This window comes from Ranitomeya imitator, chromosome 8, assembly GCF_032444005.1.
Source record: "Ranitomeya imitator isolate aRanImi1 chromosome 8, aRanImi1.pri, whole genome shotgun sequence".
NCBI classification, from domain to species: Eukaryota; Metazoa; Chordata; class Amphibia; order Anura; family Dendrobatidae; genus Ranitomeya; species Ranitomeya imitator.
The window spans coordinates 138,131,051-138,156,383 of NC_091289.1; the positions used below are offsets into that span (position 1 = coordinate 138,131,051).

Genomic DNA, 25,333 nt, shown 5'->3' on the forward strand with positions numbered 1-25,333 from the left:
ATTGAGTGGCCACTTTATTAGAGAAGGTTACTCTTTGACGATTGGAGTTTCCTCTGTATGAAAAGTAGACATGAAACCTGTTGTGAATTCTGTGGCTGAATTCACTCCTGTGGTCACAAGTGGTACTGCAGCTTCTGAGCTTCCTCCCTCAGGTGTTCTGGTGAGCTCATTAGCTGCTTCGTTACTTAACTCCACCTGATGCTGCTATCCTTGCTCCTAGTCAATGTTCCAGTGTTGGATCTGAGCTTCTCCTGATTGTTCCTGTGACCTGCTGCTCTGTATAGCTAAGTGCTTTTTTGCTATTTTGTTGCCTTTTTTCTGTCCAGCTTGTTTTTTGTTTTGCTGGAAGCTCTGAGACGCAAAGGGTGTACCGCCGTGCCGTTAGTCCGGCACGGTGGGTCTTTTTTTGCCCCCTTTGCGTGGGTTTTGCTTTAGGGTTTTTTGTAGACTGCAAAGTTCGCTTTACTGTCCTCGCTCTGTCTAAGAATATCGGGCCCCACTTTGCTGAATCTATTTCATCCCTACGTTTTGTCTTTTCATCTTACTCACAGTCATTATATGTGGGGGGCTGCCTTTTCCTTTGGGGTATTTCTCTGGGGGCAAGTCAGGCCTATTTTTCTATCTTCAGGCTAGCTAGTTTCTTAGGCTGTGCCGAGTTGCATAGGTAGTGGTTAGGCGCAATCCACAGCCACTTTTAGTTGTGTTTAGGATAGGATCAGGTGTGCAGTCTACAGAGTTTCCACGTCTCAGAGCTCGTTCTTTTGTTTTTGGGTATTTGTCAGATCACTGTGTGCGCTCTGATCGCTAGGCACACTGTGTCTCTGGATTGCCTTCATTACACCTTTCATTAGCAGACATAACAGTACTAGGAGCCAACTAATGATTCTCAATAGAGGGAAAGAAAAAGTTCTGACATCATTTTTTTTTTTTCTTCTCTGCTCTGTGTTCACTTTTTTTTTTTTTTTTCCCCTAGACATTTGGGTGTTTCTGGACACAGGTGTGGACATGGATTTTCAGGGTCTGTGCTCTTCAATGGATAATCTCGTTATAAATGTACAAAAGATTCAAGATACTATTGATCAGAAATCTATGTTAGAACCAAGAATTCCTATTCCTGATTTGTTTTTTGGAGATAGAACTAAGTTTCCAAGTTTCAAAAATAATTGTAAGCTATTTCTGGCCTTGAAACCTCATTCTTCTGGTAATCCTATTCAACAGGTTTTGATTATTATTTCTTTTTTGCGCGGCGACCCTCAAGACTGGGCATTTTCTCTTGCGCCAGGAGACCCTGCATTGAGTAGTGTCGATGCGTTTTTCCTGGCACTCGGATTACTGTACGATGAGCCTAATTCAGTGGATCAGGCTGAGAAAAATTTGCTGGCTTTGTGCCAGGGTCAGGATGATATAGAAGTATATTGTCAGAAATTTAGGAAATGGTCAGTACTCACTCAGTGGAATGAATCTGCGCTGGCAGCTTTGTTCAGAAAGGGTCTCTCTGAGGCTCTTAAGGATGTCATGGTGGGATTTCCTATGCCTGCTGGTTTGAATGAGTCTTTGTCTTTAGCCATTCAGATCGGTAGACGCTTGCGCGAGCGTAAATCTGTGCACCATTTGGCGGTATTGCCTGAGGTTAAACCTGAGCCTATGCAGTGCGATAGGACTATGACCAGAGTGGAACGGCAGGAATACAGACGTCTGAATGGGCTATGTTTCTACTGTGGTGATTCCACTCATGCTATTTCTGATTGTCCTAAGCGCACTAAGCGGTCCGCTAGGTCTGCCGTCATTGGTACTGTACAGTCCAAATTCCTTCTGTCCATTACCTTGATATGCTCTTTGTCGTCGTTTTCTGTCATGGCGTTTGTGGATTCAGGCGCTGCCCTAAATCTGATGGATTTGGATTATGCTAAACGTTGTGGGTTTTTCTTGGAGCCTTTGCGGTGTCCTATTCCATTGAGAGGAATTGATGCTACACCTTTGGCCAAGAATAAACCTCAGTACTGGGCCCAGCTGACCATGTGCATGGCTCCTGCACATCAGGAAGTTATTCGCTTTCTGGTGTTGCATAATCTGCATGATGTGGTCGTGTTGGGGTTGCCATGGCTACAAACCCATAATCCAGTATTGGATTGGAATTCCATGTCGGTATCCAGCTGGGGTTGTCAGGGGGTACATGGTGATGTTCCATTTTTGTCGATTTCGTCATCCACCCCTTCTGAGGTCCCAGAGTTCTTGTCTGATTATCAGGATGTATTTGAAGAGCCCAAGTCCGATGCCCTACCTCCGCATAGGGATTGTGATTGTGCTATCAATTTGATTCCTGGTAGTAAATTCCCTAAAGGTCGATTATTTAATTTATCCGTGCCCGAACACGCCGCTATGCGCAGTTATGTGAAGGAATCCCTAGAGAAGGGACATATTCGCCCATCGTCATCACCACTGGGAGCAGGGTTCTTCTTTGTAGCTAAGAAGGATGGTTCGCTGAGACCGTGTATTGATTACCGCCTTCTTAATAAGATCACTGTTAAATTTCAGTATCCCTTGCCATTGTTATCTGACTTGTTTGCTCGGATTAAGGGGGCTAGTTGGTTCACTAAGATAGATCTTCGTGGTGCGTATAATCTGGTGAGAATCAGGCAAGGAGATGAATGGAAAACTGCATTCAATACGCCCGAGGGTCATTTTGAGTATCTAGTGATGCCGTTCGGACTTGCCAATGCTCCATCAGTGTTTCAATCCTTTATGCATGACATCTTCCGTGAGTACCTGGATAAATTCCTGATTGTTTACTTGGATGACATTTTGATCTTCTCAGATGATTGGGAGTCTCATGTGAAGCAGGTCAGAATGGTTTTTCAGGTCCTGCGTGCTAACTCTTTGTTTGTGAAGGGATCAAAGTGTCTCTTCGGTGTGCAGAAAGTTTCATTTTTGGGATTCATCTTTTCCCCTTCTACTATCGAGATGGATCCAGTTAAGGTCCAAGCCATCCAGGATTGGATTCAGCCGACATCTCTGAAAAGTCTGCAAAAGTTCCTGGGCTTTGCTAATTTTTATCGTCGCTTCATCTGTAATTTTTCTAGCATTGCCAAACCATTGACCGATTTGACCAAGAAGGGTGCTGATTTGGTCAATTGGTCTTCTGCTGCTGTGGAAGCTTTTCAGGAGTTGAAGCGTCGTTTTTGTTCTGCCCCTGTGTTGTGTCAGCCAGATGTTTCTCTTCCGTTCCAGGTCGAGGTTGATGCTTCTGAGATTGGAGCAGGGGCGGTTTTGTCACAGAGAGGTTCTGATTGCTCAGTGATGAAACCATGTGCTTTCTTTTCCAGGAAGTTTTCGCCCGCTGAGCGTAATTATGATGTGGGCAACCGAGAGTTGCTGGCCATGAAGTGGGCATTCGAGGAGTGGCGTCATTGGCTTGAAGGAGCTAAGCATCGCGTGGTGGTATTGACTGATCATAAGAACTTGACTTATCTCGAGTCTGCCAAGCGCTTGAATCCTAGACAGGCCCGTTGGTCGTTATTTTTTGCCCGCTTCGACTTTGTGATTTCGTACCTTCCGGGCTCTAAAAATGTGAAGGCGGATGCTCTGTCTAGGAGTTTTGTGCACGACTCTCCGGGTTTATCTGAGCCAGCGGGTATCCTCAAGGAAGGAGTCATTGTGTCTGCCATCTCCCCTGATTTGCGGCGGGTGCTGCAAAAATTTCAGGCGAATAAACCTGATCGTTGTCCAGCGGAGAAACTGTTCGTCCCTGATAGGTGGACTAATAAACTTATCTCTGAACTTCATTGTTCGGTGTTGGCTGGTCATCCTGGAATCTTTGGTACCAGAGAGTTAGTGGCTAGATCCTTCTGGTGGCCATCTCTGTCACGGGATGTACGTACTTTTGTGCAGTCCTGTGGGATTTGTGCTAGGGCTAAGCCCTCCTGTTCTCGTGCCAGTGGGTTGCTTTTGCCCTTGCCGGTCCCAAAGAGGCCTTGGACACATATTTCGATGGATTTCATTTCTGACCTTCCCGTTTCTCAAAAGATGTCAGTCATTTGGGTGGTCTGTGATCGCTTTTCTAAAATGGTCCATCTGGTGCCCTTGGCTAAATTGCCTTCCTCCTCTGATTTGGTACCTTTGTTCTTTCAGCATGTGGTTCGGTTGCATGGCATTCCTGAGAATATTGTTTCTGACAGAGGTTCCCAGTTTGTTTCAAGGTTCTGGCGAGCCTTTTGTGGTAGGATGGGCATTGACCTATCCTTTTCCTCGGCTTTCCATCCTCAGACTAATGGCCAGACCGAACGAACCAATCAGACCTTGGAAACATATCTGAGATGTTTTGTTTCTGCAGACCAGGATGATTGGGTGTCCTTTTTGCCGTTGGCTGAGTTCGCCCTTAATAATCGGGCCAGCTCGGCTACCTTGGTTCCTCCATTTTTCTGCAATTCTGGGTTCCATCCTCGTTTCTCTTCAGGACAGGTTGAGTCTTCGGACTGTCCTGGTGTGGATTCTGTGGTGGACAGGTTGCAGCAGATCTGGACTCAGGTAGTGGACAATTTTACCTTGTCCCAGGAGAAGGCTCAACTTTTCGCTAATCGCAGACGCCGTGTGGGTCCCCGACTTCGTGTTGGGGATCTGGTTTGGTTATCTTCTCGTCATATTCCTATGAAGGTTTCCTCTCCTAAATTTAAACCTCGTTTTATTGGTCCGTATAGGATTTCTGAGGTTCTCAATCCTGTGTCTTTTCGTCTGACCCTCCCAGACTCCTTTTCCATACATAATGTATTCCATAGGTCATTGTTGCGGAGATACGTGGCACCTATGGTTCCATCTGTTGAGCCTCCTGCCCCGGTTTTGGTGGAGGGGGAATTGGAGTATATTGTGGAGAAGATTTTGGATTCTCGTGTTTCTAGACGGAAACTCCAGTATCTGGTTAAATGGAAGGGTTATGCTCAGGAAGATAATTCCTGGGTTTTTGCCTCTGATGTTCATGCTCCCGATCTTGTTCGTGCCTTTCATGCGGCTCATCCTGGTAGGCCTGGGGGCTCTGGTGAGGGTTCGGTGACCCCTCCTCAAGGGGGGGGGTACTGTTGTGAATTCTGTGGCTGAATTCACTCCTGTGGTCACAAGTGGTACTGCAGCTTCTGAGCTTCCTTCCTCAGGTGTTCTGGTGAGCTCATTAGCTGCTTCGTTACTTAACTCCACCTGATGCTGCTATCCTTGCTCCTAGTCAATGTTCCAGTGTTGGATCTGAGCTTCTCCTGATTGTTCCTGTGACCTGCTGCTCTGTATAGCTAAGTGCTTTTTTGCTATTTTGTTGCCTTTTTTCTGTCCAGCTTGTCTTTTGTTTTGCTGGAAGCTCTGAGACGCAAAGGGTGTACCGCCGTGCCGTTAGTCCGGCACGGTGGGTCTTTTTTTGCCCCCTTTGCGTGGGTTTTGCTTTAGGGTTTTTTGTAGACTGCAAAGTTCGCTTTACTGTCCTCGCTCTGTCTAAGAATATCGGGCCCCACTTTGCTGAATCTATTTCATCCCTACGTTTTGTCTTTTCATCTTACTCACAGTCATTATATGTGGGGGGCTGCCTTTTCCTTTGGGGTATTTCTCTGGGGGCAAGTCAGGCCTATTTTTCTATCTTCAGGCTAGCTAGTTTCTTAGGCTGTGCCGAGTTGCATAGGTAGTGGTTAGGCGCAATCCACAGCCACTTTTAGTTGTGTTTAGGATAGGATCAGGTGTGCAGTCTACAGAGTTTCCACGTCTCAGAGCTCGTTCTTTTGTTTTTGGGTATTTGTCAGATCACTGTGTGCGCTCTGATCGCTAGGCACACTGTGTCTCTGGATTGCCTTCATTACACCTTTCATTAGCAGACATAACAGAAACCCTGGAGCGCAGCATAAAATCAAGTGAACACGTTTTCTTTGGAACAGTTCAGTCTGTATCCAAATTAGAATAAGAAAATCAAGTAATCGGAGTAACTTTGAACATTGCTTGGTCATCGTCACCAAGCTAACCAGGACTAATCAAAAAATGCCAACCTTGCAGGGTTTTCTTGTGCAACAGTGTGGAGAGCATGTTGGGAAGGGTGAAAACAAGGAATAGCGTCCAGGAAAATTTCCATCTAATATGTGGCAAATATAAGGCTGCCGTCACACTTGCAGTATTTGGTCAGTATTTTACATCAGTATTTGTAAGCCAAAACCAGGAGTGGGTGATAAATACAGAAGTGCTGCATATGTTTCTATTATACTTTTCCTCTGATTGTTCCACTGCTGGTTTTGGCTTACAAATACTGATGTAAAATACTGACCAAATACTGCTAGTGTGATGGCAGCCTAAAACACTATCTTGTCTGCATTGACCAATATTTCCTGCATTTACGCCATGATGAAATGATGAGGTTCAGTACTGGTCCAACACACTACCAGAAAGGTGTTTATAGTCAAGTGGCCATTACGTGTATGTTGTACTTTATGATAGCATGTCCAAAATGAAATATGCCAGGCTTTGGAACACCTTTCATCTTTCTTAACAGTAAGAACTTACCAATGGCAGAATGAGAGGTGGCTTTCGTCCTTCTGAATAGGCATGCTGGATTTCTACTTGTCCAATTGAATTTATTACACATATATAAATGTCATCCGCTCCCTGGAACACAGAAGAGCAGGTTTTACACTACCAAATCACATATGTTTCAATGTAGGAAGTTTTAGTTTTCTTACCATGAACTGGTCATCTGAAAAGCCAATTGACACATATCCTCCAGAAGGACCACTTATCTCAAAATTATATGCACCATTGTCCGTCATAGCCGAAGACATGAATAAACAGTTAGTAGTTTTGGAGGGGTCACATTCCGAAGGATTGCTAAGGCAAATCTTCTGTGTTCCACAAGTCTCACTGGAAATATAAGTAGGAGGCGGTTTGGAGGAAACAGGAGTCGTGGTTTCCAAACTACTGGTAAGTGAACTTGGTGGGCTTGGAATGTTTGAGGCTGCAGTAGAAGACACTATTGGACTGTTTGTCCCGCTGAAGTTGGCAAAAACCTATGGAAAGGAAAATAAAACTTACTTGATTAAATTCAGGATGATATCTCAATATTAAGCCTATATTTGAGTATTAAATTGGCAAAGAACTATAGTAACAAAAACTATTTTCATGGATGGATAAAATTACAAAGCTTCTCCTATTCACCGCAATGTTAAATAGGATGGCACACGGACTGTACATTCCGCTTTTTATCAGTTAGAGTGGAGAACATTAACCAAGACCCCTGGTAGCAAAGGAGGACCAGCCCTGGATTTACATAAATCCTGTGATTTGAAAAAAAACTCCTTGTAATACTAAAGCTCCACTGCTTTGGTGCTTGATACACTTGTAAACCACATATTACAGCTGATCAGTGGGATTACCAGCAGAGATCTACTTTGTGATCAACTTATAGTCATCAGAACAATATCTTAGGGTACCGTCACACAGTGAAATTTTGATCGCTACGACGGCACGATTCGTGACGTTCGAGCGATATATCTGTGACGTTCGAGCGATATCGCAATGTCTGACACGCTCCTGCGATCAGGGACCCCGCTGAGAATCGTACGTCGTAGCAGATCGTTTGAAACTTTCTTTCGTCGTCTAGTGTCCCGCTGTGGCGGCATGATTGCATGGTGTAACATATATCGTATACGATGTGTGCATAGTAACCAACGGCTTCTACATCGCACATACGTCATGAAATTATCGCTCCAGCGTCGTAGATTGCAAAGTGTGACAGCAGTCTACGACGCTGGAGCGATATTGTTACGACGCTGGAGCGTCACGGATCGTGCCGTCGTAGCGATGAAAATTGCACTGTGTGACGGTACCCTTAGTAAGGCTGGTGTCACACTTGCGAGTATGATGCGAGAGACTCGTGCAAGTGTGACACCGGCCTAATGTTCCAACTTGGAGCTATAAACAATTTACTGTATAAATTACAGAATCTTATAGGCAACTGGTCACCTGAAAAAATGCTATTAACCTGCAAATATGGTGACAAAAAATGATAATTTTTTTTAACAAATCTCAGTTGTTTTTTTTCCAACACCTAAATAATAATAATAATAATAAACCACAGACACTTTTTTTTGCAATTTCACCACACTTTGTTTTTCTCATTTTCCAGTACACTATGTGGCATAATATAATTCAAAAGTACAACTCGTCCCGCAAAAAACAAACCCTCATGCTGTTATATGGCTGGAAAAATAAAAAAAAGTTATGGCTCTAAGACGAAGGGGAGGAAAAAAATGGGAAAAAACCTGTGTGTCTAATATCATATCAGAGGACTTGTTAAGAAATCAACTTTTATCCGATTATGTAAATGAATACTTCCAGGCTATGAGGAGGACACTGCCTGGAAGATGAGTCTTTCTTCACTTGCTATGTTTCATCCTCCACAGCTGACGTCCGGTGCTCGGCCAGAATTCTGGTGCCCGCACATTCCATCTCCCTGTGTTCCTTTTCAGTTTTCCTCCCTTCTATGGGCTTTGGCTTCATGTTCCTTCTGAGCAGGCACCGGCGAGTCACTGGTATCTTCTGCCCCCATTGTTCTCCGGCGAGCAGAAACCTTGCACTACACAGTACCAGTGACTCACAGGCGCCAGCGCAGAAGGAACTTGAAGCCAATGCCCATAGAAGGGCAGGACACTGAAGAGGAACACCGAGAGATGGAGTGCCCAGGCACGAGATTTGCGGCCAAGCACCCAATGTCGCAGGGACAGAGTGACGCTGTAGGAGGCAATGCATGGGATAATGAAGCGAGGAGACAGTTATACTCCGTACAGTGTCCTCCCCAGAGCCTGGAAGAACTAATTTGCATAATCACATAAAATCGGATTTCTCAACAGCAAGGCAATCTGATATGAGGCATAGATGTAGGACTTTTTTCAGCAGTCTATAACCTGTAACCCCAAATTAATAGGCTAGATCACTCAAAAGACCATAAAACGCACCCAAAATTTGGGGGAGGAAAATATGATTTTTAAAAAATAAAATGGAGGTGCATCTTATAGTCCGTTTTTACAATAGCTTATATTATAGGATGCTCCTCTATTTCCCCCCAAATTTGGAAGAAAAAAGTGTGTCTTATCATCCCCAAAATATGGTAGGTTACTTGCATTTTATTCAAAAACATGAGACACAAAAATCTCATCATTAACTGTGGAAACATAGCCTGATAGTTCAGAATCTTTAATTTATACAGGAAATCTTTAATAGCTCCAGGTTGTAACATTACTAAGATATTTTATGGTAAGTGATTTTTTGGATGGTACATCATTAGGCATGTAGAAGCTGAAGTCTGTTAGTAAATTTTTACTTTTTATTGCTTGCTGATTAAACATTATAAAAATGTCAGCAAAAAATTCAAAACCTTAATGTCCAAAGCAAAGTAGGTAAGAGCGTCAAGAAGAACAGATGTTACTTTGCACTTATGCGATTTTTGTACCGCATAGGTACAATATTGTTTTTTTTTATTAGACACACTTCCAAAAGACTAGCAATTAATATTGATAAATCAAACAGCAGATAACACCTTAGATCTAAAATTGAAGTGTACAAAATACTGTACACTGGTATTAAGTGTTTACTGTAGAATTGGGACAAAGGTGGCCTAATAGTATAAAGGAACAGTGAAAAGCTAAACAACAAAACATGACCACATTGGCAGTAATAGAATTGATAAGGGGTCATAGGAGGCAAATTTACTTGGGCCTTGGAGCTTGATGGGACCAAGATGATTCTTCAGTCCTTTATGCCAAGACCGGTACCAGCACCTGGGCCTGAAGTTTTTAGTTAATTTTGTATTAAAAATACTAATAAACTATGTTGACCTATCGAATCTTGCTGAAAATTTCTATTTCTAAGTGGTCCTCAAAAACTGTAGAGGGTCTCATAATAATGGAAATTTTATAAGGAAAAATAGAATATTTGTAGAAAACTATTTTCAGCTGCACATCATTTGTTAGCAAAGTATTGAAATCCATAGTAATGCTAGCCCTTATGTCGTGTTTTGATTTAGACTTAGTTTAAACTCCTCCTAAAATTAAACAAGGCCCCATTGATATAAAAGCAGCTTATATTCACCTCTCGCACTGGCACCATTCCAGTAATGTCTGCCCTGCGTCTTCCAGAACTCACTTGACAAAGTTATGTCATGTGAGCGCTGATTCACTCACACTTTCCTTGGTCGAAACGTAATCTTCTGGGGAAGGGGTGGTTTGAGCTCTCTAGCCCATTAGTGTCTGACGACTGAAATGTCATGTAAATGATGCAGCCATTGTCACATGAGTGCCGGTAGGTGCAGGGCCAACATTACCGGAACGGTGCCGGAGGAGAACACTCAAGAAGTGCTCAAGCATTCAAAAAGCAGTGGACAACCCGGATAAATGGAAATGGACTCTTTAAGAAAAGTCTCCACTACTAGAGTCTTCGGTGACAAATACTGTATGCTTTCAAGTGGAAAGAGAAAAGAAGCACAGGCTGGATAGAGTTGACCTCCAAGTCTGTCATTACGTCTGCTATATAACCACTTACAGTGAGCTCAGGACTTTCAATTCCCACCCAGTATATAGGCTTAGATTGAAGAATTGTTGCTCTAAACAAAAATAAATATATAAGTTATTGGGAAAAAATGTAACATGTGCACACGTATCCTGCATGGGTTTCAAAGAGACAGTTAGTTACACAATGAAAATAATGACATCTATGTACTGTTAAGGCCTGTTGACACCTGGTGCCTTTGCTGTGTTTTTTTTTCATGAGCTGTAATCATTTACCCTTGCACATTGACCGACAGTCTGCTCTACATACACAAGCTGCACACAAGCTGCATTGCAGACTGTCAGAGCACTGAGGACTAATTACAGCACACTCACTGTGTAATGAGCAGTGACTAACACGTCCCTGATGACTGAAAAGGACTGGCTGCAGGGAGAATAAAGCTAATTTTCTCCTTGTAGCTGCTGCTCCTTTAAATCTACCAATCACTACTTAAATGCCATTTACCAGAAGATTACCCTTATATCTGCAGGTAAATTCATTTATTTATTTTTGTTAGGTGTCAAGTTCCATTTATAAAAATATCTATTGCTGTGCCTGAAAACTCGACTAATTTTTCAACTCTACAAGGTCACTTTACACTACGGTATATTTACTAAGAAGTGGAGATGCTTTCCATAGAATTGAAGATATAACTATTGTTATCAATGTCAAAGAGGTTATTGATGCTAATGTTTTTTACCAGTAATTAACTTTGTATGACTTGCAAAAAAAAATGAAAAAGTTAATTTGTTTGGAATGTCATATACTAATTTGGTTATCTCACATAATAGTGTAACATGGTTAATATATGTCTTAAAATAATCAATAATGTGATAACAATAGGTATGTGGACATATACTTCCTTCCCTACTCCCCTCATATCTCCTCTTCCCACAATTGCATACAAGATTTCTCTCGCGTATCACCCCTACTCTGGAACTCTCTACCACAACATATCAGACTCTCACCTACTATCGAAACATTCAAAAAGAACCTCAAGACCTACCTCTTCCGGCAAGCCTACATCCTGCAGTAACCACCGATCGACCAAACTGCTGCACGACCAGCTCTATCCTCACCTACTGTATCCTCACCCATCCCTTGTAGATTGTGAGCCCTTGCAGGCAGGGTCCTCTCTCCTCCTGTACCAGCTGTGACTTGTATTGTTCAAGATTACTGTACCTGTTTTTATTATGTATACCCCTCCTCACATGTAAAGCGCCATGGAATAAATGGCGCTATCATAATAAATAATAATAATATACAAAGGTCTCCAAGGTTGCTGTCTTACAAGGACAGGAGTATAAATCTCTAAATTTCTTAAGGAATGTAAACTGTTTGTGGGTATACAGTAAGATACAAGTAACACACACACACATGTAAATTACATGCTTTATGGTTATGGAAACATTATTTTAAAGGGGTTTTCCCCTACTTTAAAATATATTTTCAATGGGCACATGCTGTTGTAATAAAAAATATCCTATACTCACCTACGGACTGACACTGCTGCATCTCACTGGCTACTGTATTGCCTGCTGGACAACAGTCAAACATTGCGGATTTCAGGGCATCGACATCTGGAAGGGGCATCAGAGGCCTCCGATTGGCTGATGCCTTCACACATCATTCAACAAGAAAAGCAACACAACTATCTGTAACTCAGGAGCTGTTAGCCCCATTGTGCCACCATGAGTGTTCTCACCAACCCTGACCAGCTGCCAGGAAAACCAATACCAGGTAAATGATTGCCTGAAACATAGCTTGCATGGCACAGGTACGTATTCACTTACTCTTTTGCAGAAAGGTCACTTTTTACTGAGAGCCTCCCTTGAATCAATTGCACACTCTGCTCCACTACACAGCAGGACGAAATCATCCATGATTTCCGGATCACCAGTTTGTCCAAGCCCACGTTTTACTGAACTCATCCTAGGCCCAGCTACTGTAAAGCTTGCCCAGGGCTAAAACCATTTTGAGCCCAACCTGTCTTAGCTCCCCTCGTGGCTTATGTATCGCACAGATACTGTATATCAAAGCTGGCACCTCTTAGAACAGCACCCCCATAGCTACAGCCTGTAGACATCTTCCAAAGATTTTTATCTATGTAGGTTGTAAGAACTGGATCTTGAGATGGTTTAGTGAATCCTGCACTGAGCAGGGGGTTGGAGACGGTGACCCTGGAGATCCCTTCCAACTCTAACATTCTGTGATCCTAACTCACAGCCCACTCTTTAAGGCACCAATAAGGCAGGCTTGTCAGCATCTTGCCTATGGATTCCCAACAATACTGTAGATAACCGTCTTTTTCACATTTTTTCCAGCCTCCAGCCAATCGATATTGCGACAATGGACAACCCCCTTCGATCTATCAAAACTCTCATGAGGAACAGATCTAAAGGTACCTTCACACTAAACGATATCGCTAGCGATCCGTGACATTGCAGCGTCCTCGCTAGCGATATCGTTCAGTTTGACACGCAGCAGCGATCAGAATCCTACTGTGATGTCGTTGGTCGGGGCTAGAAGGCCAGAACTTTATTTGGTCGCTGGCTCTCCCGCTGACATCGCTGAATCGGCGTGTGTGACACCGATTCAGCGATGTCTTCGCTGGTAACCAGGGTAAACATCGGGTTACTAAGCGCAGGCCCGCACTTAGTAACCCGATGTTTACCCTGGTTACCATCCTAAAAGTAAAAGAAACAAACGCTTCATACTTACCTTCAGCTGTCTGTCCCCGGCGCTGTGCTTTCCTGCACTCACTGTGAGCACAGCGGCTGGAAAGCAGAGCGGTGACGTCACCGCTCTGCTTTCCGGCCGCTGTGCTCACAGCCAGTACAGAGAAGCACAGCGCCGGGGACAGACAGCAGAAGGTAAGTATGAAGCGTTTGTTTCTTTTACTTTTAGGATGGTAACCAGGGTAAACATCGGGTTACTAAGCGCGGCCCTGCGCTTAGTAACCCGATGTTTACCCTGGTTACCGGCATAGTTGGTCGCTGGAGAGCTGTCTGTGTGACAGCTCTCCAGCGACCAAACAGCGACGCTGCAGCGATCCGGATCGTTGTCGATATCGCTGCAGCGTCGTTTAGTGTGAAGGTACCTTAAGACGACCATTAAAATAAGCCAATCATAGGTTCGCCAGAAACTAAACGTGAACCAATTGTATACTTATGGGTAGTTGTGGTATGGTCATTAGTGCCAAACCACTCCTTTTTATCTGCCTTGCTATCAGCACTGTAGTTGGATCACCCCCAGACACAGGGCCACGGGTTCTCGGTACCGGGCCTCCCTGGTTCGGTTCTGAGGCTGTCACGGTGGCTAGGCCCGGTCCGCGACCCTGCTAAGGGGCGTCCAATAAAGGGTGATAGGAGTCTGTCAGGGGTTCGTGACGCCACCTGTGGTGTTCGGTCAGGGTGACCGACGCTGCTGTGGGGTCCGCTGGGGTGATGGAATGGCAGCTGGATGGTACAACATCCCACAGGTGAAGTGTGTCCCCAGGGTTTCCCAATAAGGTGGATGGTGATGGTGTGAGGTGCAGTCAATAACGAGGACACAGGGTTGCAGTCTCTTTACCTCTTTACTGAAGACTTCAGTATCCTCAATCCAGAGCACGTTTAACAGGGCTATCAGAGACCGGCCGGTCCGATGGGCACAACCAGAGTTTCCTTCACAGATGGAAATCGTTGCCTACCACTAGCGCCTGTGTGTTGTAGTCCTACCCTGCTGAGCATTCGGAATAGTCCTCACAACTGCTGTTCTCGTTCAGTCGTTCTCTACAGCTCTCTCTCTCTTCAGTTCCATATGTTACTAGTTTCTCGTCCCCCAGTATGTTTTGGCTAGGACGCACCCGTATGACGGGAAGGCTTGGAGGTCTTCTGGGACCCTAGAGACGCCCCTCTCCCAATGTTGCCCCCTATGTCTGCTTAGGAAATTTAAGGTAGACAGCCAACCTATAATTGACTGTCCGGCGGAGTTTGAAGTAAGGCTTGAAGTCAGTTACTCCTACGGTGATCCGGCCACCGACTACGCGCCTCAGTAAGATGTTGCCTCTCTCTCTCAGCACGACTCTTACTGACTCTCCTTTGTGCTTGATCTCATTTACACTGTTCCAGAATATCCTTCCCTTCGTGTCTCTTTCCTGGATCCCTCCGCAGGGTGTGCAGGTGCAGTTCCTTTACGTTCTGTTCTGTTCTGTTCGCTAGGCACCTGCCAGGTTCCCACGCCTGACAGGGACCCCCCTGTGCCTTCTCCCTGCAACACCCCCTGCCACGGGATGTTGCCTGGTTCCAACCCAGTCAGCTTCTGACTAACTTCTTCCCCAGCCCCTAGTTTTACCAGTGTGAGGAGTGGCCCAATAAATAAAGCCTTTTTCTCCCCCTAGTGGCCGGAGTGTGAAGTGTAATGTGTTCTGGTGATACCTGGTCAGGAGAACTCCTTAGTGCCATCAGACGTACCGCCACTCTCCTTAGCGGCAGAGTGCCATACTGCAACGACCAGGTCTCTGGGGCGCTGCATAATGCATACAATGTAGTCATCTACATCCACACCAGGCCCTTTCTGGACTATGCCGGTAATGGCATCTTCTCCTCCTGAGAACGAATTACCTAACCTTCAAGCTTCCAACTATTGTGATCGGGCTTGGCAAAGCCAGCACACATAGCAACCCACTAGTTGATGCAACCCAGGACTTTAAATTGAATTCTACAGCTACAGCTGATACATGTATTAGACATACACTATAATTTCAGTTAATTAAGTTTTTCTCTGAATCACTGCAGCATTTCAGAAAAAAAACAAACATACATTTGAATATGTCTGGGACAATGCTACCCAGGTGGCTAGTTCAGGAGGACGTTCCCTGGTGGTTTCTCCACTTGATTGACAGGTTTCTACCCTGCCCACCATGGACCTGCCTCTTGAACTAGTCACCTGGGTGGCATGGTCCTGGACGGTTGTAAGTGTATGTTTTCTTTTAAATAGAGCAGCGTTTCAAAGTGCAACACACCTGTATGAAATGACAATGCCAGTATCTGATACTTGCATCCCGAACCATAGGCAGCATGTGCTAGCTTTCACGATGCCTTTAAGGCGTGCAGTCTATGTAAAGATTTCCATCCCAAACCATGGAACATTACATTTACAAATGACATATAAAGCAGAAATAAAAGAAAGTCTATTAATGCCAATCAAAGAAAGGCTTTTCATCACATCTTATCGAGGTTGTCCATTACTCGGACAATACCTTCTCAATGACTAGATTCCCTCATGTAAAATTTAAAAAAAAACATACGGCACTCCCCTCTGGTGCTGTTCTAGCCATGTTGGTGCCGGATCTCCTAGGTCTTGCACAGTGGCTGCAGGGTCCATGTGACCCTGCCGTCAGGATCCCCCCAGATGTCAGTTACTGTACATACTAAGGAGGGGAGACTGAAGCTGCCCATGCAGCCAATGTCACACGAACCCCAGGAAACCCATCGTTAACCTCACCGAAATGGTGCTGAGTCCATGTTGTTTTTCATTTACACTGGGAAATATAGCAATTGAGAAAGGGTTGACTGAGTGGTGGACAACACCTTTGATGTATCAGCCAAATCGAATCTGCATTTTATTACATTTAATTGACCCCAGCTAAAAGAATACTCACTTAAATATCACACTGCTGACCGATGCTGGTGCCACCCACCGAGTGGAGATGCTGGATTTGCTGCTTGAATCTTTATGGGTAACAGTGGAATCCTGGGAAAGACATAACAGGTATACCAAACAACAGGTACTATCTATAGCGCAGAAAACTAGGAGTCACAAGTAGACCTGCTGAATCCTTCTAAGCTCTATGTAGAAACAGGTGGTCAATTTTCCCTGCATGAGTCATCACTGTAAAAGTCCCTGTCAGGGGGAGGGGTGGAACAGCTGAGTCCAGAGTTGAAGAGGGGGATGACTGATGGAAGGAAAATAGACTTCCTGTTTCTATATAGAGCAGAGAACAGAGAAGAATTTGCTGGGTAGAAAGGCAAAATTAGCAATTGTAAGTACAGAGTGCTGTATAATATGATGACTGCAATATATTAAGAGGATAACAATTTTAATGGGAGGAGGAGGATTTCTTTAATGATGGAATAAGATCAGTGTCTGTCTGTCTCATGGTGCATAACTGGATAGAAAGAAATTCTATATTATCTATTGTTATTAGAATAATTCCCTGTAAATGCAAGACTATTAAAAAAAACATCTGTATAGACCCCAAATTCTGGGATTGGCAGAGAAATGACAGGAAATTAGAGTTTTTCACAATCTTGCAATCTTTAGACCTCTGCACTTGAAAATTAAGTTTTTCCTATGATAGGACTATGAGAAACAATGGCTGCTATTGGACTTTCTTAAAGTGCATATGAACATCATAAGATGGTCACAAACGGGAGTCCCTCTCTACGAACCAGAGGGAAGGAGTTTGATTCTGCTCCCTCTGAAGGAATACATAAACTGTCTGTCATGCCATTCTGTCTGTTTCTGGTTTTTGGCATGACAATGCATATGTTTGCTTTAACCCTTTACTCTTTTCCCCTAATTTGAGCTAGGATACTGTTGGCTTTTACCTGAATGGAGCCTTCTCAGTTTCCTGCTCTGCTGTGCAGTCGTACATGGGCATTTAGGTATTTACCCTGCTGCATACCTTCCTCATGTGCGGTCCCTGATTGCTGCTGTGAAGCTGTCGGCGGGTTGTGAGGTAATTTGCGGCTGGTGCATGACTTTCCACATGGCTCAGTGCATGCAGTTTCAGTCAGGTGCCCTGAGCCTTAGAACCTGCACTGTTGGTGCTGTAATGGTTACTGTGTGTGCTTATGGCGTGCGCGGCCACACCTCCCCCACTTTTATCAGGGTTAGGGTGTGTACTTCAAATGCTGTCCCCAGCCAATTGCTCATATATAAAGTTCCCCTGCCCTATGGGCGGGGCCTGAGCTACACTCATAAAGCTCTTGAACTTTGCTATGTGTGTTTGTGTTCCTGCACCTCTCCTGTCTATGTTTTGGTACCAAAGTCCTTACCTTGATTCCTGTTTTGTCCTGTTCTGGTGCCTGTCCTGGAGGCGGTATATCCAGGCCTGAATCCTTGATCCTGTACCTGTCCTGTACCTGAACCTGTCTGAACTGTGTCTGCTGTGATTATGTTCCTGGAATCCCTCTGCATCTGGAGCCTCACTCCCAGTGACTTTGAGTCTCTTGAAACCGGTGTTTCTGCTGAGCATCTACTACTCTGTGCTCTGACTACCATGCGGTGTTAACCGCATCTGGCTCATGTCCAGTACGGCGGTGTCTGCACCATCACGCTTGAGTTCCTTCCTAAGTCCGATGCCCAGAGCCTGACGACCGCAGTCTGGAACCTGATGACCACTGTCTGGAGCTTGGAGCCTGATGACTCTGGTGGTGCCTGTAGGTCGTGTCGGATGTCCGGAACCGATTGACTCCTGTTTGATGTCTGCCGGTGACCTTGGGTCCAGATGTCCTGATGTCCTGTCTGTGTCCTGATATCCTGTCTGTTCCCTGATGTCCTGTTGCCCTGCCTGTGTCCTGATGTCCTGAGGTCTTTCCTGAGTCCAGATGTCCTGTTTGTATCCTGATGTCTTGCCTGTACCCTGATGTCCTCGTGTACCCTGATGTCCTGCCTAGGTCCTGATGTCCCGCCTATCTGTGCCTCGGTGATCCGTTGGTGCCTTGGGGTCCACTGGGTGGTACCCTTCTGAGGTGTGGAATTGGGAGCCTGACATCGTCATGTTTTGTTTATGTACTGTGTGACTTTACTTTAGTAAACTTTACTTTCTTTATACCTGAAGTATCGGTGTAATCAAGTCCTACGTGTCTCTTTCCTTGTCCACATGCTCAGCTGCCACAGAACCCTGGTCGCTGCCCTCCCCTAGTTCGGGTAGGCCCCGGTCCCCCTCTGCGCTTTAAAGGGTCCGTATTTCACCCCCGGGGGACGCACGCCCCACGCCTTCTGAGGTTGGTCGGCTTGGGGGCGTCTATGGGCTGGGCTGCATCTGCGGCCGCAGCTGATCGTGACACTGTCATTGACTTGCATGCACTTGGGACAATCAGTTAATTAGAAGGGTCTTTGATAGTACAATAGTTTGGATGAATTGACATTTTGATTCATTGAAATACTTTTGAATTTACAGTGTTGCAAAGAGGGACCATCAAACCTGTCTGAGCATTTTGTCATTAAAATTTGTAATGGTTTCTCACCATTTACAGATTTTAGTACCTCTCTAATCTCTAAGCCATTGAGCCTAAATAAAAAAAAAAAATGGAAGTCGGAAGATAATATTATGTCATCCAGATTACATACATCTAGTTAGACAAAGCCACATATACTCACAGCATTGCCACAATTGAGATTTTGTGAATTTGGAGCTGTCACAATGAAATGGCCAACAATTTCATTTCCAGGTATAGTACGAGCTTGCAGAAGAAATCCTTCGAAATGCGTTCCTGGATTTGCCTGTAGGGTGACTTCCAGTAGTTGGAACAGTTATTACTTTTATATGCCTTGTCCAATAGTTTAAAGTCTAAGATTTTTATATATACATACACCATATACTCATTCATAACAGTAGGTAAAAAAAAAATCACTTTCTCATGATTTACAGGGACATTTTTTTTTACTATAAGAAGAAATAACCATACACCTTTATACATGTTTTCTGAAATCCCCCAAAAATCATTAGTTCACTGCTATTCATATGGACAGGTTCGAAAAAAGATGTATATTCTAGTTGTAGAGAGATTCCTTGAAATAATATTATTAGCAAATTACGGAATTCCATGTCTTCTATCCCCTAACTTTTCGTATCATCCCTCATTTTTCTTACGTTAAAGGGGTTGTCCACTACTCAGACAACCCCTTCTAAAATACTACACTTCCCAATGAAAAACCAAAAGCAACCTATTGTCACCTATACTGGTACTGTTCCAGCGATGTTGGCATTGGGTCTCCCAAGGCTTACATGATATTGTTATGCTATATGAACCCTGCAGCCAATCAGTGACCACTATTCAGCTGTTGTGCTCTCACTTTGGATGAACATAGGATGTCTGAAAGATGTGTGAGAGCAATAGCACATTAGCGACTGCAGGGTGTGATGCTAGTTACTTCTCACGGCCAAGCCGTGAGTCACGATAGTCAGGGAGTCCAAGGTCAGAAGCCAGGAGGGTACATCATAAACAGAAGGAAGAGACAAAAGCGTAGTCAGGTAACATTCCAAGGTCAGAATACCAGGAGGATAGTGGATTAGAACATAAGGGGTTAAACAGACGGATGGTCATAGTGAGGTCCAAGGTCAGGCAACAAAAGATCAAAATACAGAGTGCAAGGCACAGAGGAAACAAACCACACTTACGTTTGGCAGAGGTCCGGGAGAAACAGCTCAGTTAAGTAGCATGGCAATCACCTGAGATAATGAACACTTGGAGACAGCCAGTGCCTCCCAGTCTCAGATTGGACAGTCGAGCTGTCAATCAACACACTGACAGCTCAGCACACCCCTGTAAGAGATTGGATGGCTGAGCTGTCAATAACTGTATCCCAGACATACTGAGGGGTGGAACCATGACAAAGGACTCACGCGGCATAACAGAGTCATGCAAGCCTCCATACCTGCCTCTAACATTTCTGGAACAGCGTCAGTACAGGAGGTGAGTAGAAGGTATTTTTATTTTGCATTGTGGATTTAATTATTTAAGAAGGTTTGTCCGAGCAGTGAACACCCTCTTTAATATTATGTTAATCTAAGGCGAACATCTAGAATTATAAGACACTATTCCCATATTTCTTGTTGTCCTATAAAGGACAGGCAGCAATTTCCTCCAAATATAAATGATATAAGACAATTAATTCAGGTTTAATACCATCTAATCCTAATCTTTGGATGCATATCTATCTCACACACTCTGTGATTGCTTCATTAGAAATCTATCAAGGATAGTCTATGATACATCCAGAAGACATGTTTTGCTTTCTTCTCTTCACCTACTTCCAGCTACCCTCCTACTAAAATATTGAATTAGAAGGAGGGATAAAGATGTTGTAGGTGAACATTATTACAATTTCAGTAATAATATTTTATTATCAACTATGAAATTGTTTCTTGATTCTGAGATTTGCAAGAAAAGAGAAGACAAAAATGTGAACCATCTATGAATCCGTTAGAAAGCTTACCTGGATATACTGTAGATTAAATCAGGAAAACCATATATTGACTTACCTGTGATTTCATCTGCTGGTCTATATGAGTAGCTGGAAGCAGAGACAATATATGGCGGCTCTGTTGTCTGTGGTACTGTTGTGCCATGTTCTGGCTTCATTGTGTTACATGCTTTATAGACCAGACCATTGCTAAATGTGGACACATGTGAAGCCAAAAATCCAAGAATCAGGAATCCAAACAAGTACATTTTCTTCTGAAAGAAAAATGCAAATTAACCCCTTCATGACCCAGCCTATTTTGACCTTAAAGACCTTGCCGTTTTTTGCAATTCTGACCAGTGTCCCTTCATGAGGTAATAACTCAGGAACGCTTCAATGGATCCTAGCGGTTCTGAGATTGTTTTTTCGTGACATATTGGGCTTCATGTTAGTGGTAAATTTAGGTCAATAAATTCTGTGTTTATTTGTGATAAAAACGGAAATTTGGCGAAAATTTTGAAAATTTCGCAATTTTCACATTTTGAATTTGTATTCTGTTAAACCAGAGAGTTATGTGACACAAAATAGTTAATAAATAACATTTCCCACACGTCTACTTTACATCAGCACAATTTTGGAAACAAAATTTTTTTTTGCTAGGAAGTTATAAGGGTTAAAATTTGACCAGCGATTTCTCATTTTTACAACGAAATTTACAAAACCATTTTTTTTAGGGACCACCTCACATTTGAAGTCAGTTTGAGGGGTCTATATGGCTGAAAATACCCAAAAGTGACACCATTCTAAAAACTGCACCCCTCAAGGTGCACAAAACCACATTCAAGAAGTTTATTAACCCTTCAGGTGCTTCACAGCAGCAGAAGCAACATGGAAGGAAAAAATGAACATTTAACTTTTTAGTCACAAAAATGATTTTTCAGCAACAATTTTTTTATTTTCCCAATGGTAAAAGGAGAAACTGAACCACGTAAGTTGTTGTCCAATTTGTCCTGAGTACGCTGATACCTCATATGTGGGGGTAAACCACTGTTTGGGCGCACGGCAGGGCTTGGAAGGGAAGGAGCGCCATTTGACTTTTTGAATGAAAAATTGGCTGCACTCTTTAGCGGACACCATGTCACATTTGGAGAGCCCCCGTGTGCCTAAAAATTGGAGCTCCCCCACAAGTGACCCCATTTTGGAAACTAGACGCCCCAAGGAACTTATCTAGATGCATAGTGAGCCCTTTAAACCCCCAGATTCTTCACAAATTGATCCGTAAAAATGAAAAAGTACTTTTTTTTCACAAAAAAAGTTTTTTAGCCTCAATTTTTTCATTTTCAGATGGACAACAGGATAAAATGGATCCTAAAATTTGTTTGGTAATTTCTCCTGAGTACACCGATACTTCACATGTGGGGGTAAACCACTGTTTGGGCACATGGTAAGGCTCGGAAGGGAAGGAGCGCCATTTGACTTTTTGAATGAAAAATTATCTCCATCGTTAGCGGACACCATGTCGCGTTTGGAGAGACCCTGTGTGCTTAAACATTGGAGCTCCCCCACAAGTGACCCCATTTTGGAAACTGGACCCCCCAAGGAACTTATCTAGATGCCTAGTGAGCACTTTAAACCCTCAGGTGCTTCACAAATTGATCCGTAAAAATGAAAAAGTACTTTTTTTTCACAAAAAATTTATTTTCGCCTCAATTTTTTCATTTTCACATGGGCAACAGGATAAAATGGATCCTAAAATTTGTTGAGCAATTTCTCCCGAGTACGCCGATACCTCATATGTGGGGGTAAACCACTGTTTGGGCACACGGCAGGGCTCGGAAGGGAAGGCGCGCCTTTTAACTTTTTGAATGGAAAATTAGCTCCAATTGTTAGCGGACACCATGTCGCATTTGGAGAGCCCCTGTGTGCCTATGCAATGGAGCTCCCCCACAAGTGACCCCATTTTGGAAACTAGACCCCCCAAGGAACTTACCTAGATGCATACTGAGCACTTTAAACCCCCAGGTGCTTCACAGAAGTTTATAATGCAGAGCCATGAAAATAAAAAATAATTTTTCTTTTCTCAAAAATGATTTTTTAGCCTGGAATTTCCTATTTTGCCAATGGTAGTAGGAGAAATTGGACCACAAATGTTGTTGTCCAGTTTGTCCTGAGTATGCAGATACCCCATATGTGGGGGTAAACCACTGTTTGGGCGCACGGCAGGGCTCAGAAGGGAAGGCACGCCATTTGGCTTTTTAAATGGAAAATTATCTCCAATCATTAGCGGACACCATGTCGCGTTTGGAGAGCCCCTGTGTGCCTAAACATTGGAGATCCCCCACAAATTACCCCATTTTGGAAACTAGACCCCCAAAGGAACTAATCTAGATGTGTAGTGAGCACTTTGAACCCTCAAGTGCTTCACAGAAGTTTATAACGCAGAGCCATGAAAATAAAATAAAAAAATTATTTTCTCAAAAATGAATTTTAGCCCGCAATTTTTTATTTTCCCAAGGGTAACAGGAGAAATTTGACCCCAAAAGTTGTTGTCCAGTTTCTCCTGAGTACGCTGATACCCCATATGTGGGGGTAAACCACTGTTTAGGCACATGCTGGGGCTCGGAAGTGAAGTAGTGACGTTTTGAAATGCAGACTTTGATGGAATGCTCTGTGGGCGTCACGTTGCGTTTGCAGAGCCCCTGATGTGGCTAAACAGTAGAAACCCCCCACAAGTGTCCCCATTTTGGAAACTAGACCCCGAAAGGAACTTATCTAGATGTGAGGTGAGCACTTTGAACCCCCAAGTGCTTCACAGAAGTTCATAACACAGAGCAGTGAAAATAATAATTACGTTTTCTTTCCTCAAAAATAATTTTTAGCCCAGAATTTTTTATTTTCCCAAGGGTTACAGGAGAAATTGGACCACAAAAGTTGTTGTCCAGTTTCTCCTGAGTACGCTGATACCCCATGTGTGGGGGTAAACCACTGTTTGGGCACACGTGGGGGCTCAGAAGGGAAGTAGTAACTTTTGAAATGCAGACTTTGATGGAATGGTCTGCGGGCGTCACGTTGCGTTTGCAGAGCCCCTGGTGTGCCTAAACAGTAGAAACCCCCCACAAGTGACCCCATTTTGGAAACTAGACCCCCAAAGGAACTTATCTAGATGTGTGGTGAGCACTTTCAACCCCCAAGTGCTTTACAGAAGTTTATAACGCAGAGCCGTGAAAATAATAAATACGTTTTCTTTCCTCAAAAATAATTTTTAGCCCAGAATTTTTTATTTTCCCAAGGGTTACAGGAGAAATTGGACCACAAAAGTTGTTGTCCAGTTTCTCCTGAGTACGCTGATACCCCATGTGTGGGGGTAAACCACTGTTTGGGCACACGTGGGGGCTCAGAAGGGAAGTAGTGACTTTTGAAATGCAGACTTTGATGGAATGGTCTGCGGGCGTCATGTTGCGTTTGCAGAGCCCCTGGTGTGCCTAAACAGTAGAAACCCCCCACAAGTGACCCCATTTTGGAAACTAGACCCCCAAGGAACTTATCTAGATATGTGGTGAGCACTTTGAACCCCCAAGTGCTTCACAGACGTTTACAACGCAGAGCCGTGAAAATAAAAAATCATTTTTCTTTCCTCAAAAATGATGTTTTAGCAAGCAATTTTTTATTTTCTCAAGGGTAACAGGAGAAATTGGACCCCAGTAATTGTTGCGCAGTTTGTCCTGAGTATGCTGGTACCCCATATGTGGGGGTAAACCACTGTTTGGGCACACGTCGGGGTTCGGAAGTGAGGGAGCACCATTTGAATTTTTGAATACAAGATTGGCTGGAATCAATGGTGGCGCCATGTTGCGTTTGGAGACCCCCTGAAGTGCCTAAACAGTGGAAACCCCTCAATTCTACCTCCAACACTAACCCCAACACACCCCTAACCCTAATCCCAACTGTAGCCATAACCCTAATCACAACCCTAACCCCAACACACCCCTAACCACAACCCTAACCCCAACACACCCCTAACCACAACCCTAATTCCAACCCAACCCTAAGGCTATGTGCCAACGTTGCGGATTCGTATGAGATTTTTCAGCACCATTTTTGAAAAATCCGCGGGTAAAAGGCACTACGTTTTACCTGCGGATTTTCCGCGGATTTCCAGTGTTTTTTGTGCGGATTTCACCTGCGGATTCCTATTGAGGAACAGGTGTAAAACGCCGCGGAATCCGCACAAAGAATTGGCATGCTGCGGAAAATACAACGCAGCGTTCCCGCGCGGTATTTTCCGCACCATGGGCACAGCGGATTTGGTTTTCCATATGTTTACATGGTACTGTAAACCTGATGGAACACTGCTGCGGATCCTCAGCCAAATCTGCATCGTGTGCACATAGCCTAATTCTAAAGGTATGTGCACACGCTGCAGAAAATGCTGCGGATCCGCAGCAGTTTCCCATGAGTTTACAGTTCAATGTGAACCTATGGGAACCAAAAATCGCTGTGTCACTTCTTTCTGCGGATTCCGCAGCGGTTTTACAACTGCTCCAATAGAAAATCGCAGTTGTAAAACCGCAGTGTAATGCGCAGAAAAACCGCGGTAAATCCA

The 25,333-nt window shown here is 43.9% G+C and overlaps 1 protein-coding gene across 2 annotated transcripts in view; it reads right to left on the reverse strand.

The window, feature by feature from the left end:
• Window positions 1-25,333, reverse strand: part of LOC138647989 (putative ferric-chelate reductase 1) — a 95,814-nt gene that overhangs the window by 24,190 nt on the left and 46,291 nt on the right. The window contains exons 2-7 of one of the 2 annotated variants that reach the window (XM_069737423.1): window positions 20,810-21,005; window positions 18,925-19,058; window positions 16,199-16,290; window positions 10,549-10,609; window positions 6,696-7,019; window positions 6,520-6,621 (exon numbers count right to left, since the gene is read on the reverse strand). In XM_069737423.1, coding sequence (XP_069593524.1) covers window positions 6,520-6,621; window positions 6,696-7,019; window positions 10,549-10,609; window positions 16,199-16,290; window positions 18,925-19,058; window positions 20,810-20,999 — 903 coding nt within the window. In that variant the 5' untranslated portion in view covers window positions 21,000-21,005. The remainder of the gene's footprint in view (window positions 1-6,519; window positions 6,622-6,695; window positions 7,020-10,548; window positions 10,610-16,198; window positions 16,291-18,924; window positions 19,059-20,809; window positions 21,006-25,333) is intronic. The other variant, XM_069737422.1, reaches the window with a different exon arrangement.